Source organism: Pristiophorus japonicus, unplaced genomic scaffold (genome assembly GCF_044704955.1).
Source record: "Pristiophorus japonicus isolate sPriJap1 unplaced genomic scaffold, sPriJap1.hap1 HAP1_SCAFFOLD_321, whole genome shotgun sequence".
In the NCBI taxonomy this organism is placed as follows: domain Eukaryota; kingdom Metazoa; phylum Chordata; class Chondrichthyes; family Pristiophoridae; genus Pristiophorus; species Pristiophorus japonicus.
Genome location: NW_027253008.1, coordinates 113,085 through 128,788, shown reverse-complemented (window position 1 = coordinate 128,788; position 15,704 = coordinate 113,085). Strand labels below are relative to the sequence as shown.

At 53.9% G+C, this 15,704-nt stretch overlaps 1 protein-coding gene across 1 annotated transcript in view; it reads left to right on the top strand.

Moving 5' to 3' along the window:
- The window catches only part of LOC139249549 (shootin-1-like), an 84,583-nt gene that overhangs the window by 17,919 nt on the left and 50,960 nt on the right, over positions 1-15,704 (top strand). Inside the window, exons 4-5 of the mRNA XM_070872490.1 lie at positions 4,791-4,843; positions 11,027-11,093. Of these exons, the coding sequence (XP_070728591.1) occupies positions 4,791-4,843; positions 11,027-11,093 (120 nt within the window). The remainder of the gene's footprint in view (positions 1-4,790; positions 4,844-11,026; positions 11,094-15,704) is intronic.

Here is a 15,704-nt window from a genome sequence, read left to right as displayed (position 1 = left end):
ACCATCACCCGGGACAATCCAGAGTGGCAGTTCATGCACCGTGCTCTCGTAGGTGACTTTGACCATGGCGCTGCCCAGGACAGTGATAAGCTCTTTGGTGTATGTTCTGAGTTTCGTGTGGATGGGGCTCAGGGCTGGTCTGAGTGCCTTGTTGCACCACAGTCTCTCAAACATCTTTTTACTCATGATGGATTGGCTAGCGCCAGTATCCAGTTCCATGGCTACAGCTAAGCCATTCAGTTTTACATTTAGCATTATAGGTGGACATTTCGTCGAAAATGTGTGCACCCCGTGTACTTCAGCATCTGCCTCCTCTCTCTGAGGCTCGAAATTGCTTTGGTCCACCATGGACCGATCTTCCTCTGCCACGTGGTGGTTAGCAGGTTTTGCAGAGCTTGCAACCTGTCTCAAGCTCATTGGAGGTGCCCCATTGTTCCACAGCTCTTGCAAACATACCTTTTGAAGCGGCATGAATAGGCTGAATGGAAGCCTCCACAACGCCAACAAGGTGTGAATTGCCTTGCATTCAGCCTTTGTTGCGGACTCTGAGTCATCTGGGTCACCTGAGGTCTGCTGGCAGTTGCAGACTGATGGTTTCTGCCCTGTACATTTCTGCTCGCAAACACAGTTCAGTTAATTTATGAACATTGCTAGCACTTGTGTGTTGAGAGATTTGTTTGGTGTTATCACTGGTGGACATAAATGCCTGTGCTATTGCAATGGCCTTACTGAGGGTCGGTGTCTCTATAGTCAAAAGTTTTCGTAGGTGGTCTCGTGGCCAATGCCCAGTACAAAAAAGTCTCTGAGCATCTGCTCCAGGTAGCCATCAAACTCACATTGTCCTGCAAGTCGCCTTAGCTCGGCGACGTAGCTCGCCACTTCCTGACCTTCAGATCGCTGGTACGTATAGAACCGATACCTCGCCATCAGCACGCTCTCCCTCGGGTTAAGATGCTTCCGAACCAGTGTACACAGCTCCTCATACGACTTATCTGTGGGTTTCACCGGAGCCAGAAGATTCTTCATGAGGCTGTAGGTCGGTGCCCCGCAGACTGTGAGGAGGACCGCTCTCCTTTTTGCAGCGCTTCCTTCTCCGTCTAGCTCGTTGGCTACAAAGTACTGGTCTAACCATTCGACATAGGCTTCCCAGTCCTCACCCTCCGAGAACTTCTCCAGGATGCCCACAGTTTGCTGCATCTTTGCGTTGGATTCGTATACTCGTCGCCAGTTATTGTGTTCCTAACACAGATGAGGCTGCACACAGGGAGGTTAAAGTAGCAGTGACCTCAGTCTTTATTAAGACACTCCAGAGTGAGTAACAGGCCTTAGGGGCCGACTTATATACAGTGCTCCCAAGGGATGCTGGGATCCCTTGGGACTTCAGGGGCTGAGAAACATGGGAGTGCATGCTTTACAGATACACAACAGAGTACAATGTTGGAAAGTGTGAAGTCATGCACTTTGGCAGAAAAAATCAAAGAGCAAGTTATTATTTAAATGGAGAAAGATTGCAAAGTGCCGCAGTACAGCGGGACCTGGGGGTACTTGTGCATGAAACACAAAAGGATAGTATGCAGGTACAGCAAGTGATCAGGAAGGCCAATGGAATCTTGGCCTTTATTGCAAAGAGGATGGAGTATAAAATCAGGGAAGTCTTGCTACAGTTATACAGGGTATTGGTGTAGTACTGCGTGCAGTTTTGGTTTCCATATTTACGAAAGGATATACTTGCATTGGAGGCAGTTCAGAGAAGGTTCACTAGGTTGATCCCGGAGATGAGGGGGTTGACTTATGAGGAAAGGTTGAGTAGGCTGGGCCTCTACTCATTGGAATTCAGAAGAATGAGAGGTGATCTTATCGAAACGTATAAGATTATGAGGGGGCTTGACAAGGTGGATGCAGAGAGGATGTTTCCACTGATGGGGAAGTCTGAAACTGGGGGCATAATCTTAGAATAAGGGGCCGCCCATTTAAAACTGAGATGAGGAGGAATTTCTTCTCTCAGAGGGTTGTAAATTCGCTGCCTCAGAGAGCTGTGGAAGCCGGGACATTGAATAAATTTAAGACAGAGATAGACAGTTTCTTCAGCGATAAGGGAATAAGGGGTTATGGGGAGCGGGCAGGGAAGTGGACCTGAGTCCATGATCAGATCAGCCATGATCGAATTAAATGGCGGAGCAGGCTCGAGGGGCCGTATGGCCTACTCATGCTCCTATTTCTTATGTTCTTATTCTGAAACATGATCCGCTGGGCCACCAGGGAGGGTTTTGGCCGGGCCAACGGCCTGGCACCCAAGGTTAGGTTAGGTACACGTAAGATCATCATAGCAGTCCCTCGGAATCGAGGAAGACTTGCTTCCACTCTAAAACGGAGTTCTCAGGTGACTGAACAGTTCAATACAAGAACCACAGTCTCTGTCACAGGTGGGACAGACAGTGGTTGAAGGAAAGGGTGGGTGGGACTGGTTTGCCGCACGCTCCTTCCGCTGCCTGCGCTTGGTTTCTGCATACTCTCGGCGATGAGACTCGAGGTGCTCAGCGCCCTCCCGGATGCACTTCCTCCACTTAGGGCGGTCTTTGTCCAGGGACTCCCAGGTGTCGGTGGGGATGTTGCACTTTATCAGGGAGGCTTTGAGGGGCTCATTTGCCATGTAGGAGTTCCGAGTAGAGCGCTTGCTTTGGGAGCCTCGTGTCGGGCATGCGGACAATGTGGCCCCGCCCAGCGGAGCTGGTCGAGTGTGGTCAGTGCTTCGATGCTGGGGATGTTGGCCTGGTTGAGAACACTGACGTTGGTGCGTCTGTCCTCCCAGGGGATTTGCAGGATCTTGCGGGAGAATAAAATTACAGAGACACCAATAGATCAAGTGAACAGGCAGAACTGTGGCAGGTGGATTTCAACGCAGTTTAATTGTGAGCTCATCCATTTTCGACTTTGAAAAAACTATAGCTGTGAGTGTTATTTAAATGGTGAAAAGCTATGTACAGTGGAGGTACAGAGATTTAGACGTACATGTACACTAAAATGCAGCAGTCAGGTACAAAAAAAGAATCAAAAAGGTTCATGGAATTTTGAGAGGTCGAGAATATAAAGGGAAGGGAGTTTTGCCACAGCTATAGAAAGCTCTGGTTAGACCACAGCTGGAGCACTGTGTATAGTTGTGGGCATCGCACCTGAGCAAGGATATACTGGCCTTGGAGAGGGGGGCAGTGTGGGTTTGGCAGAATGTTCGAAGGTTCCTGCGCTGACCAGTATCGGGCAGTGAGAATCCCACTGTCAGCACTGCGTGAACCCCCTCTATGTTATTGAGTCCCTTCACTGGGCTGGGAACCCTTGGCTGCTTCTCATCAGTAAGGGGGACTCTCAAGAGGAAGCTGAATAAGGAACCAGCTAACTGCAGATCGCAGCCTTTGCAGTGCTGAGAAAGGCAGATTTTGTGACTTTTCTCTTCCAGTAATAAGGCTTAAAGGGACAGTGGCAGCATGGATACGGATTGTCTCGGTGACAGGAAACAGAGAGTAGTGGTGAATGGTTGTTTCTGGGACTGGAGGGGGGTATACAGTGGTGTTCCCCAGGGGTCAGTACTGGGACCACTGCTTTTCCTGATGTATATTCATGACCTGGACTTGGGTGTACAGGGCACAATTTCAAAATTTGCAGATCACACAAAACTCGGAAATGTAGTAAAGAGTGAGGAGGGATGGTGATAGACTTCAGGAGGACATAGCCAGGCTGGAGAAATGGGCGGGCACGAGGCAGATGAAATTTAACACCAAAAATACGGTGGTGATACATTTTTGAGAAGAGGTGATATGAACTAAAGGCTACAATTTTATAGGGAGTGCAGGAACAGAGCGACCTGGGGTCTGTACACAAATCTTAAATAGGTTAACAGAGCAGTTAATAAAGCGTAGAGAATCCTTGGCTTTATTAATAGAGTACAAAAGCAAGGATGTTAGGCTAAACCGTTATCAATCACTGGTTAGGCTCCAGCTGGAGTATTGTGGGCTCCGCACTTTAGGAAGGATGTCAAGGCCTTGAGGTTGCGGGTTGATCGAGGTGTTCAAAATCATGAGGGGTTTTTGATAGAGTAAATAAGGAGAAACTGGCCAAAGGGGTCGGTAACGAGTGAGCAGAGATTTAACATAATTAGCAAAGGAACCAGAGGGAGAGTTGGGCGGAATGATTTCACGCAGCGAGTTGTTGTGATCTGGAACGCGCAGCCTGAAAGGGCGGTGGGAGCAGATTCAATTATCCAGAACTCCCTTATCCGGAACCACCCCTCGTCCGGAACCATTCCCGCCACCGGGTGGCACAGGCGCAGAACTCCGACATGAAAAAATTGAAGTCCTTCCTCGCTGCCGACTCTTGCAATCGCTGGCCTGACCCCGCGATCCACCGCCCCAACCGCCCCCCCCCCCACCTCCCATGACCTCTCTGCCACACTCCCAGCCCCAAGCCAGCCAGCCCCGATATCCCCTTGCTCAGTACCTGCACCATCCAATTTAATGTGACCACCCCTCGTCCGGAAAAATCCCTTATCCGGAACAGGCCAGGTCCCCAGGGTTCCGGATAAGGGGAGGTTCAACCTGTAGTAACTTTCAAAAGGGAATTGAATAAATACTCGAAGGGGTGAATTTTTCAGGGCTGGTGGGGGGGGGGGGGGGTAAGAGCAGGGGGGCAATGGGATTAATATGATCGCTCTTTCGGTACAGGAACGATGGGCTGAATGGGCTGGTCCTGTGGTATATCACTGTGTGATTCTATGTTTTTTGATCTGTTTCTCCCCACAGCCATTGAGGAGAGTGGTCTTGGTCCGGGGGACCTCCAGAAGGATGAGGAGCATGTAAGTAGGTTCAGGAACCGCAGGGATGTGGGTGGGAAAGGGGGATCCGGGAGGAACGGGGTGATCTAATACTTCCTTAAACTCTTTGGGCTAAAAAAATCCATTTGCTTCGCGCCACCGACAGCGCCGGAGAGAGGGGCGGTAACGTGCCGCTCAGTGCCTTACCGCGCTGTCGGTGCCTGCCGCGAACTTCGCCGGTGGTTTAGTGGCAATGCGATCAGTTAGCGCCGCGTGTTCCAGCACCACCCACTTGATGACATCTTGAGTGCGTGTATAATGTGGATAAATGTGAGGTTATCCACTTTGGTGGTAAAAACAGAGAGACAGACTATTATCTGAATGGTGACAGATTAGGAAAAGGGGAGGTGCAACGAGACCTGGGTGTCATGGTACATCAGTCATTGAAGGTTGGCATGCAGGTACAGCAGGCGGTGAAGAAAGCAAATGGTATGTTGGCCTTCATAGCGAGGGGATTTGAGTACAGGGGCAGGGAGGTGTTACTACAGTTGTACAGGGCCTTGGTGAGGCCTCACCTTGAATATTGCGTTCAGTTTTGGTCTCCTAATCTGAGGAAGGACATTCTTGCTATTGAGGGAGTGCAGCGAAGGTTCACCAGACTGATTCCTGGGATGGCAGGACTGACATATGAAGAAAGACTGGATCGACTAGGCTTATATTCACTGGTATTTAGAAGAATGAGAGGGGAGCTCAGAAACATAAAATTCTGATGGGATTGGACAGGTTAGATGCAGGAAGAATGTTCCCGATATTCGGGAAGTCCAGAACCAGGGGACACAGTGTAAGGATAAGGGGCAGGCCATTTAGGACTGAGATGAGGAGAAACTTCTTCACCCAGAGAGTTGTTAACCTGTGGAATTCTCTACCACAGAGAGTCGTTGATGCCAGTTCATTCGATATATTCAAAAAGGAGTTAGATATGGCCCTTACGGCTAAAGGGGATCAAGGGGTATGGAGAGAAAGCAGGAAAGGGGTACTGAGGTGAATGATCAGCCATGATCTTATTGAATGGCGGTGCAGGCTCAAAGGGCCGAATGGCCTACTCCTGCACCTATTTTCTATGTTTCTATGTTAACGCCGCGATCCTGAACTTCGCTCCTCTCGCCTGACGTAACACCCGGCGCCGTTACCGACAGGGAGAGCGGGCGTTCCGTGGGAGCTCCCGGGGCGATATTATAAAGCAGGGGCCGCTGGGTGCTCAGTGTAACATCTTTTAACGTTGCTGTGATTCTGTGAGCTCCGACCCAGTGCTGCTGATGTTTGCAATGTTCCCTTCAGCTGCCTCTCATGTTTCGGGTGGTCCAGCTGACCGCCCCCTTAGGTGCTGCGATGCCGGTTTCCTCGCGCCCGACCTTCGTTATCCCCGCAGCGCTCCCGCCCCGTAGCGCCCTGAGAATAGTGGAACGCTCCGCTCCCCTCTTGGGGCGCTGACAGCGAATATCCCGCTTGGAGGCGGTAAACATCGCCCGGCGCTAAGGTTAGCGACCAGGCGGTTTCAGCGCCTCAAACCGAGCTCCAACGAATATTTAGCCCAATTTGTGTTTTTGCCTTTTGAAAGCACCGCCTGTGTTACAGTCGGCAGTGCAGGAGTGTCGTGGCCCTGTGACTGTAATCACAGAATCACAGAATGACACAGCACTGGGGGAGGCCATTCGGCCCATCGAGCCCGTGCCACAACCACTCTCCTCACTCAGCCCCACTCGCCTCGCTCTTTCCCCACAGCTCTGCAAATTTATCCCCTTCAAATCTTTACCCAGTTCCCTTTTGTAAGTTACGATTGAATCTGCTCCCACCGCCCTTTCAGGCAGCGCGTTCCCGATCACAGAGAGTTCAAATCCCCCCCGGGGCAGTTTGGAGAATTGGAGTTCAGTTGAAACAAAATCCAGAAATAAAAAGCTGGGGAGGTGGAGCCGAAATTCAGCTTCTGAAAAGGCCTCATACTGACGGAAAGCAGCGGACCAGTGGTGGACCAACGGCGGACCAGTGGTGGACCAACGGCGGACCAGTGGTGGACCAACCGCGGACCAGTGGCGGACCAACGGCGGGCCAGTGGCGGGCCAGTGGCGGACCAATGGCGGGCGGGCCAGTGGCGGACCAATGGCGGGCGGACCAATGGCGGACCAATGGCGGGCGGGCCAGTGGCGGACCAGTGGTGGACCAATGGCGGACCAGTGGCGGACCAGTGGCGGACCAATGGCGGGCGGACCAGTGGCGGACCAATGGCGGGCGGACCAGTGGCGGACCAATGGCGGGCGGACCAGTGGCGGACCAATGACGGGCGGACCAGTGGCGGACCAGTGGCGGACCAATGGCGGGCGGACCAGTGGCGGACCAATGGCGGGCGAACCAATGGCGGGCGGACCAGTGGCGGACCAATGGCGGGCGAACCAATGGCGGGCGGACCAGTGGCGGACCAATGGCGGGCGGACCAGTGGCGGACCAGTGGCGGACCAATGGCGGGCGGACCAGTGGCGGGCGGACCAGTGGCGGACCAATGGCGGGCAGATCAGTAGCGGACCAATGGCGGGCGGACCAGTGGCGGACCAATGGCGGGCGGACCAGTGGCGGACCAATGGCGGGCGGACCAGTGGCGGACCAATGGCGGGCAGATCAGTAGCGGACCAATGGCGGGCGGACCAGTGGTGGGCTCGAGCGGCGGCCCCCAGCGAGATTCACCGAGTTGCTTTTTCCGGCGGTTCCCACTTCTGCCCCTTTGCTGCTGACCCCGTCCTGGGTGCGTCATCAAAGCGCGCACCGCCAGTCTCCCGCACCGCCAATCTCCCGCACCGCCAATCTCCCGCACCGCCAATCTCCCGCACCGCCAATCTCCCGCACCGCCAATCTCCCGCACCGCCAATCTCCCGCACCGCCAATCTCCCGCACCGCCAATCTCCCGCACCGCCAATCTCCCGCACCGCCAATCTCTCGCACCGCCAATCTCTCGCACCACCAGCCAAATTCAGCTCCAAAACTCTTGGGGCCGCCGCGCAGTGACCGTCCCCCCCCACCCCCGACAGTTTTCTCTGTCGGTGCGCTCCTCGTGTGCGACACGGCCGTGCGGCGGCCATTCAAGGGGAGGGCGCACTGCCGCGGCCGCCATTTTAGTTTTTTTTTGGCCGGCTGACTGCCGGGTCGGTCCGACGATTACGCACCCGGGTTCGGCCGGCCCACCAACACGCAGCCTGCCATCCCTCTATTGGGTGCCAGGCCGCTGGCCCGGCCGAACCCCTCCCCGATGGCCCAGTGCACCGAGCTTTAAAGATGGCGGGCACTCTCCGCTTTCAGCGAAGGGGAGAGACGCGGTGATGCAGGCGCGCCGTGACATCATCAGCGCCGGGCTGCTGAGCGACCACGGTGGAGAGTCCGTCCAGCCTCCACTCCCGCCCCTCCCGTGTCCTCACCGACACGCTCCCGCACACCCGCCCCCATCGTGACCCACTTCCGGTCCGCTCCCCCCATAAAATGCCAAAGAGCTGAATTTTGCGCAGGAGGCCACCTCATCCACCGCGACAGAGAAAACACATCAGCAGCGGTCGATGAGACCCGTTGCGGACGGCACTGAATCGCTACCCCCTGGTCTCAGTAAAAGTGATCATGAATCTGTCGGATTTTCATTAAAAAACCCCAACTGTGTCACCCGGTCAGGGCCTACATAACAACATAAAAAATAGGAGCAGGAGTAGGCCATACGGCCCCTCGAGCCTCCTCCACCATTCAATAAGCTCATGGCTGATCTGATCATGGACTCGGCTCCACTTCCCTGCCCGCTCCCCATAACCCTTTATTGCCTTATCGCTCAAAGATCTGTCTAACTCCACCTTAAATATATTCAATGACCCAGCCTCCACAGCTCTCTGGGACAGAGAATTCCACAGATTTACAACCCTCTGAGAGAAGAAATTCCTCCTCATCTCAGCTTTAAATGGGCGGCCCCTTATTCTAAGACTATGCCCCCTAGTTTTAGTTTCCCCTATGAGTGGTAATATCCTCTCTGCATCCACTATGGGCCCAACCTGCTCAACCTATCCTCATAAGTCAACCCTTTCATCCCCGGAATCAACCGAGTGAACCTTCTCTGAACAGCCTCCAATGCAAGTATATCCTTCCTTAAATACGGAGACCAAAACTGCACGCAGTACTCCAGGTGTGGCCTCACCAATACCCTGTGCAGTTGTAGCAGGACTTCCCTGCTTTTATACTCTATCCCCCTTGCAATAAAGGCCAACACACCATTGGCCTTCCTGATCACTTGCTGTACCTGCATACTATCCTTTTACGTTTCATGTACAAGTACCCCCAGGTCCCCCTGTACTGCAGCACTTTGCAATTTTTCTACATTTAAATAATAACTTGCTTTTCTACTCTGGGCCTATATGTGACTCAAGTCCCACACCAACGTGGTTGACCCTCCCCCCAACGACCCGGTCCTGACTTATCCGAGGGCCTCCACGTCACTCCCAGTGTCCCCGATCTTCATTCACTCTTTGTGCCTCGTGGACTGAGGCCTGATTCCCCCAAGATCGAGAGTAACCCGAGACTCACCCTTCAGGCACAGGGATTGCTCCATGATTGGGCTGCCCGACTCGGCATGCCCGGGGCAGGAGATGATGGGAAAATTGAGGCCCTAATGTTCCTCGAGGGATAGGCTTCGGTGGGGAGAGTTCACATACAACTTGCATTTATACAGCACCTTTACTGTAGAAACATTTTCCAAGGCTCTTTACAGAATCCTGAGGAAAGCCAGGTGCCAAGCCCAAGGAGATGTTACAAGGGATCTGCAAAAGCTCGATCACAGAGCTGGTCATCAAGGCGGCTCTTAAAGGAGGAGAGAGAGGTAGAGAGGTGAGAGAGGTTTAGGCAGGGAGTTCCAGAGCTTGGGACCCAGGCAACAGAAGGCACGGCCACCGACGGTGGAGCGATTATAATCAGGAATGCTCAGGAGGGCAGAATTAGAGGAGCGCAGACATCTCGGAGGGTTGTGGGGCTGGAGGAGATTACAGAGACAGGGAGGGGGCGAGGCCCTGGAGAGATTTGAAAACAAGGATGAGAATTTTGAAATCGAGGCGTTGCCGGACCGGGAGCCAATGTAGGTCAGCGAGCACAGGGGGGTGATGGGTGAGCGGGATTTGGTGCGAGTTAGGACACGGGGGCAGCCAAGTTTTGGATCACCTCTAGTTTACGTCGGGGAGAATGTGGGAGGCCAGCCAGGAGTGCGTTGGAATCGTCAAGTTGGGAGGTAACAAAGGCACGGATGAGGGCGGAAACGGGCGATGTTACGGAGGTGGAAATAGGCGAGCTTGGTGATGGAGAGGATATGAGTTGGGAATCTCATCTTAAATTTAAAGGTACTGGGGTTGCAAACAGTCCTTGCAGTGACCTGGGAGGAGGTGGAGTTGGAGGTGAGGGCACAGGACGCTGAAAACAGACAGGCAGTGGTGGGTTCCAGAGAGGTGGTGCTGAGGTGGAGTTGGCTGTTGTCAGCGGACATGTAAAGCTGACGTCTCGTCTGCAGATGATGTCAAGGGGAAGCATGTCGATGAGGAAGGTGAGGAGGCCAAGCATAGATCATTGGGAGACACTGGAGGGAACGGTTCTGGGGGCGGGAGGAGAGGCCATCGCTAAGAGGCAGAGAATTGGATCGGTCAGAATGGACTAGAGGGAGGGGCTTCGACGGGAGAGTTAGGGTATTAGAGGGAGTGGCTTCGATGGGAGAGTTAGGGTATTAGAGGGAGGGGCTTTGATGGGAGAGTTAGGGTATTAGTGGGAGGGGCTTCGATGGGAGAGTTAGGGTATTAGTGGGAGGGGCTTCGATGGGAGAGTTAGGGTATTAGAGGGAGGGACTTCGATGGGAGAGTTAGGGTATTAGAGGGAGGGGCTTCGATGGGAGAGTTAGGGTATTAGTGGGAGGGGCTTCGATGGGAGAGTTAGGGTATTAGTGGGAGGGGCTTCGATGGGAGAGTTAGGGTATTAGAGGGATGGGCTTCGATGGGAGAGTTAGGGTATTAGAGGGAGAGGCTTCGATGGGAGAGTTAGGGTATTAGAGGGATGGGCTTCGATGGGAGAGTTAGGGTATTAGAGGGAGAGGTTTCGATGGGAGAGTTAGGGTATTAGAGGGAGGGGCTTCGATGAGCTGAAGAACAGACCCTTTTGTCGTGTCCTTTCCAGGGTGACAATGGAAGCTTTCTCCTGGAGACAGATGAGACGGAGGTGATGCTGAAGGAGATGGAACATGGTGAGTTACAAGGCCTGTGATTACGATTCGGGACAGTATGCTTGGGCCTTCTGTGTGTGAGATTTGTGACATTTTGGGGTAATTGCATTTAATTACATTCCACAGAGAAAGACATTGAAGGGTGTGAGAGATGGAGCTAAGTTGGAATACAGAAAGGCAAGGAGACAGAGAAAAGGACAGACAGTGAAAGGGCTGGAGAACGAGTTCGAGAAAGAGCAAAAGAGAGACAGAGTGAGGGAGGCAGTGTACAAGGGGCAGGGTGACAGACAGACAAAGATGGAAAGTGAGGCACAGAAGGGGAGACAGACAGACAGAGGTGGAGACAGACAGACAGAGACAGACAGAGGCAGAGACAGAGACAGACAGACAGAGACAGACAGAGGCGGAGACAGACAGACAGACAGGCAGAGGCAGAGACAGACAGACAGACAGGGACAGACAGAGGCAGAGGCGGAGACAGACAGACAGAGGCGGAGACAGACAGACAGAGGCGGAGACAGACAGACAGAGGCGGAGACAGACAGACAAAGGTGGAGACAGGCAGAGGCAGAGACAGACAGGCAGACAGAGGCGGAGACAGACAGACAGAGGCAGAGGCGGAGACAGACAGACAGGCAGAGGCAGAGACAGACAGACAGACAGGGACAGACAGAGGCAGAGGCGGAGACAGACAGACAGAGGCGGAGACAGACAGACAAAGGTGGAGACAGGCAGAGGCAGAGACAGACAGACAGAGGCAGAGGCGGAGACAGACAGACAGAGGCGGAGACAGACAGACAGAGACAGACAGACAGACAGAGGCGGAGACAGACAGACAGACGGAGACAGACAGACAGACGGAGACAGACAGACAGAGGCGGAGGCGGAGACAGACAGAGGCGGAGGCGGAGACAGACAGAGGCGGAGGCGGACACATATAGAGACAGAGGCAGAGATAGACAGGCAGACAGTCAGACAGAGGCAGAGACTGAAAGAGGCTGGGACAGATAGACAGATAGAAAGAGACAGACAGAGGCACAGACAACCAGACAGACAGAGACAGACAGACAAGCAGAGGTGAGACAGAGACAGACAGACAGGCAGAGCCAGATAGACAGAGATAGACAAAGCAAGTTATTATTTAAATAGAGAAAGATTGCAAAGTGCCGCAGTACAGCAGGACCTGGGGGTACTTGTGCATGAAACACAAAAGGTCAGTATGCAGGTACAGCAAGTGATCAAGAAGGCCAATGGAATCTTGGCCTTTATTGCAAATGGGGATGGAGTATAAAAGCAGAGAAGTCTTGCTACAGTTATACAGGGTATTGGTGAGGCCACACCTGGAATACTGCGTGCAGTTTTGATTTCCATATTTAAGAAAGGATATACTTGCTTTGGAGGCAGTTCAGAGAAGGTTCACTCGGTTGATTCCGGAGATGAGGGAGTTGACTTATGAGGAAAGGTTGAGTAGGTTGGGCCTCTACTCATTGGAATTCAGAAGAATGAGAGGTGATCTTATCGAAACGTATAAGATTATGAGGGGGCTTGACAAGGTGGATGCAGAGAGGATGTTTCCACTGCTGGGAGAGACTAGAACTAGAGGGCATGATCTTAGAATAAGGGGCCGACCATTTAAAACTGAGATGAGGAGGAATTTCTTCTGAGAGTTGTAAATCTGTGGAATTCGCTGCCTCAGAGAGCTGTGGAAGCCGGGACATTGAATAAGTTTAAGACAGAGATAGACAGTTTCTGAACCGATAAGGGGATTAAGGGGTTATGGGGAGCGGGCGGGGAAGTGGAGCTGAGTCCATGATCAGATCAGCCATGATCTTATTAAATGGCAGAGCAGGCTCGAGGGGCCGTATGGCCTACTCCTGCTCCTATTTCTTATGTTCTTATGACAGACAGAGGCACAGACAGACAGACAGAGGCACAGACAGACAGACAGAGGCACAGACAGACAGACAGAGGCACAGACAGACAGAGGCACAGACAGACAGAGGCAAACAGACAGACAGAGGCAAACAGACAGACAGAGGCAAACAGACAGACAGAGGCAAACAGACAGACAGAGGCACAGACAGACAGAGGCACAGACAGACAGACAGAGGCACAGACAGACAGAGAGACGCACAGACAGACAGAGAGACGCACAGACAGACAGAGAGACGCACAGACAGACAGAGGCAAACAGACAGACAGAGGCAGACAGACAGACAGAGGCAGACAGACAGACAGAGGCAGACAGACAGAGGCAGACAGACAGACAGAGGCAGACAGAACGAGGCAGACAGAACGAGTGAGGAGAATTATCGGGGAGTCTGCGAACATCATTAAACAGTGTGTAACGGTGCGGACTGGGTCACTGAAATCGGCTGGATGGTTAACCGTCCCGGTGAGATCCTGGTCATGTGATGAGATGCCGGTCATGTGATCACAGCGATTCCAGCCTAGCCACCCAAGCACAGTCTCAATGGCTTGCGCTCCCCGCTATTCGGCCATGACACACTCAGCTGCCTCCAGCTGTAAGGGTTCTGGATTCCCCAGCAGGGGAAATCGTTTCTCTGTATCCACCCGACCACATGCATGGATCATTGTGTGGGTGCGGCAGGGCAGTGCTTATATTATCGGACTCGGTAATGCAGAAACCCAGACCAATAAGCCAAAGAACCTCAGTTTAAATCCCACTGCATCAGTTTGAGAATTTCAACTCACTTCAATAAATCTGGAAATAAAACCCAGTCTCAGTAAAAGTGACCATGAAGCTGTTGGATTGCCGGAAGAACCCAACCAGGTCACTGACGTCCTGTAGGGAAGGAGACCTGCCATCCTTACCCGGTCTGGGCCTATAGGTGACTCCAGTCCCACACCCACGTGGTGGACTCTCAGCTGCCCTCTGAATTGACCGAGCGAGACACTCAGTTGTATCAGAGCCCGCTGCCAGTAGTTCAAGAGGCAGACTCATCACAACTTTCCCAAGGCACACCCCGGACGGGCAATAACCGCCAGCGATGCCCACATCCCGAGAGGACAGGGAAGGACAATGCTAAACACCTCAATCACTCCTCAGCGTTCCGAACCCAAGGGAAAAGAAAGACCTGCATTTCTATAGCGCTTTTCACAATCATCGGACGTCTCAAAGCGCTTTACAGCCGATGAAGTACTTTTTGGAGTGTAGTCACTTGTTGTAATGGAATCGCGGCAGCCAATTTGCGCACAGCAAGCTCCCACAAACGGAAATGTGATAATGACCCAGATAATCTGTTTTTGTCATGTTGATTGAGGGATAACTATTGGCCCCAGGACACCGGGGATAATTCCCCTGCTCTTCTTCGAAATAGTGCCATGGGATCTTTTACATCCATCTTAGAGAGCAGTCGGGACCTCGGGTTAACGTCTCATCTGAAAGACGGCACCTCCGACAGTGCAGCACTCCCTCAGTACTGTCCCTCCGACAGTGCAGCACTCCCTCAGTACCGCCCCTCCGACAGTGCAGCACTCCCTCAGTACCGTCCCTCCGACAGTGCGGCACTCCCTCAGTACTGCCCCTCCGACAGTGCGGCGCTCCCTCAGTACTGCCCCTCCGACAGTGCGGCGCTCCCTCAGTACTGCCCCTCCGACAGTGCGGCACTCACTCAGTACTGCCCCTCCGACAGTGCGGCGCTCCCTCAGTACTGCCCCTCCGACAGTGCGGCGCTCCCTCAGTACTGCCCCTCCGACAGTGCGGCGCTCCCTCAGTACTGCCCCTCCGACAGTGCGGCTCTCCCTCAGTACTGCCCCTCCGACAGTGCGGCACTCCCTCAGTACTGCCCCTCCGACAGTGCGGCACTCCCTCAGTACTGCCCCTCCGACAGTGCGGCACTCCCTCAGTACCGCCCCTCCGACAGTGCAGCACTCCCTCAGTACCGCCCCTCCGACAGTGCAGCACTCCCTCAGTACTGCCCCTCCGACAGTGCGGCGCTCCCTCAGTACTGCCCCTCCGATAGTGCAGCACTCCCTCAGTACGGCCCCTCCGACAGTGCGGCGCTCCCTCAGTACTGCCCCTCCGACACTCCCTCAGTACTGCCCCTCCGACAGTGCGGCACTCCCTCAGTACTGCCCCTCCGACAGTGCGGCGCTCCCTCAGTACTGCCCATCCGACAGTGCTGCACTCCCTCAGTACTGCCCCTCCGACAGTGCGGCACTCCCTCAGTACTGCCCCTCCGACAGTGCGGCACTCCCTCAGTACTGCCCCTCCGACAGTGCGGCACTCCCTCAGTACTGCCCCTCCGACAGTGCGGCACTCCCTCAGTACTGCCCCTCTGACAGTGCGGCACACCCTCAGTACTGCCCCTCTGACAGTGCGGCACTCCCTCAGTACTGCCCCTCTGACAGTGCGGCACTCCCTCAGTACTGCCCCTCTGACAGTGCGGCACTCCCTCAGTACTGCCCCTCCGACAGTGCGGCACTCCCTCAGTACTGCCCCTCCGACAGTGCGGCACTCCCTCAGTACTGCCCCTCTGACAGTGCGGCACACCCTCAGTACTGCCCCTCTGACAGTGCGGCACTCCCTCAGTACTGCCCCTCTGACAGTGCGGCACTCCCTCAGTACTGCCCCTCTGACAGTGCGGCACTCCCTCAGTACTGCACTGG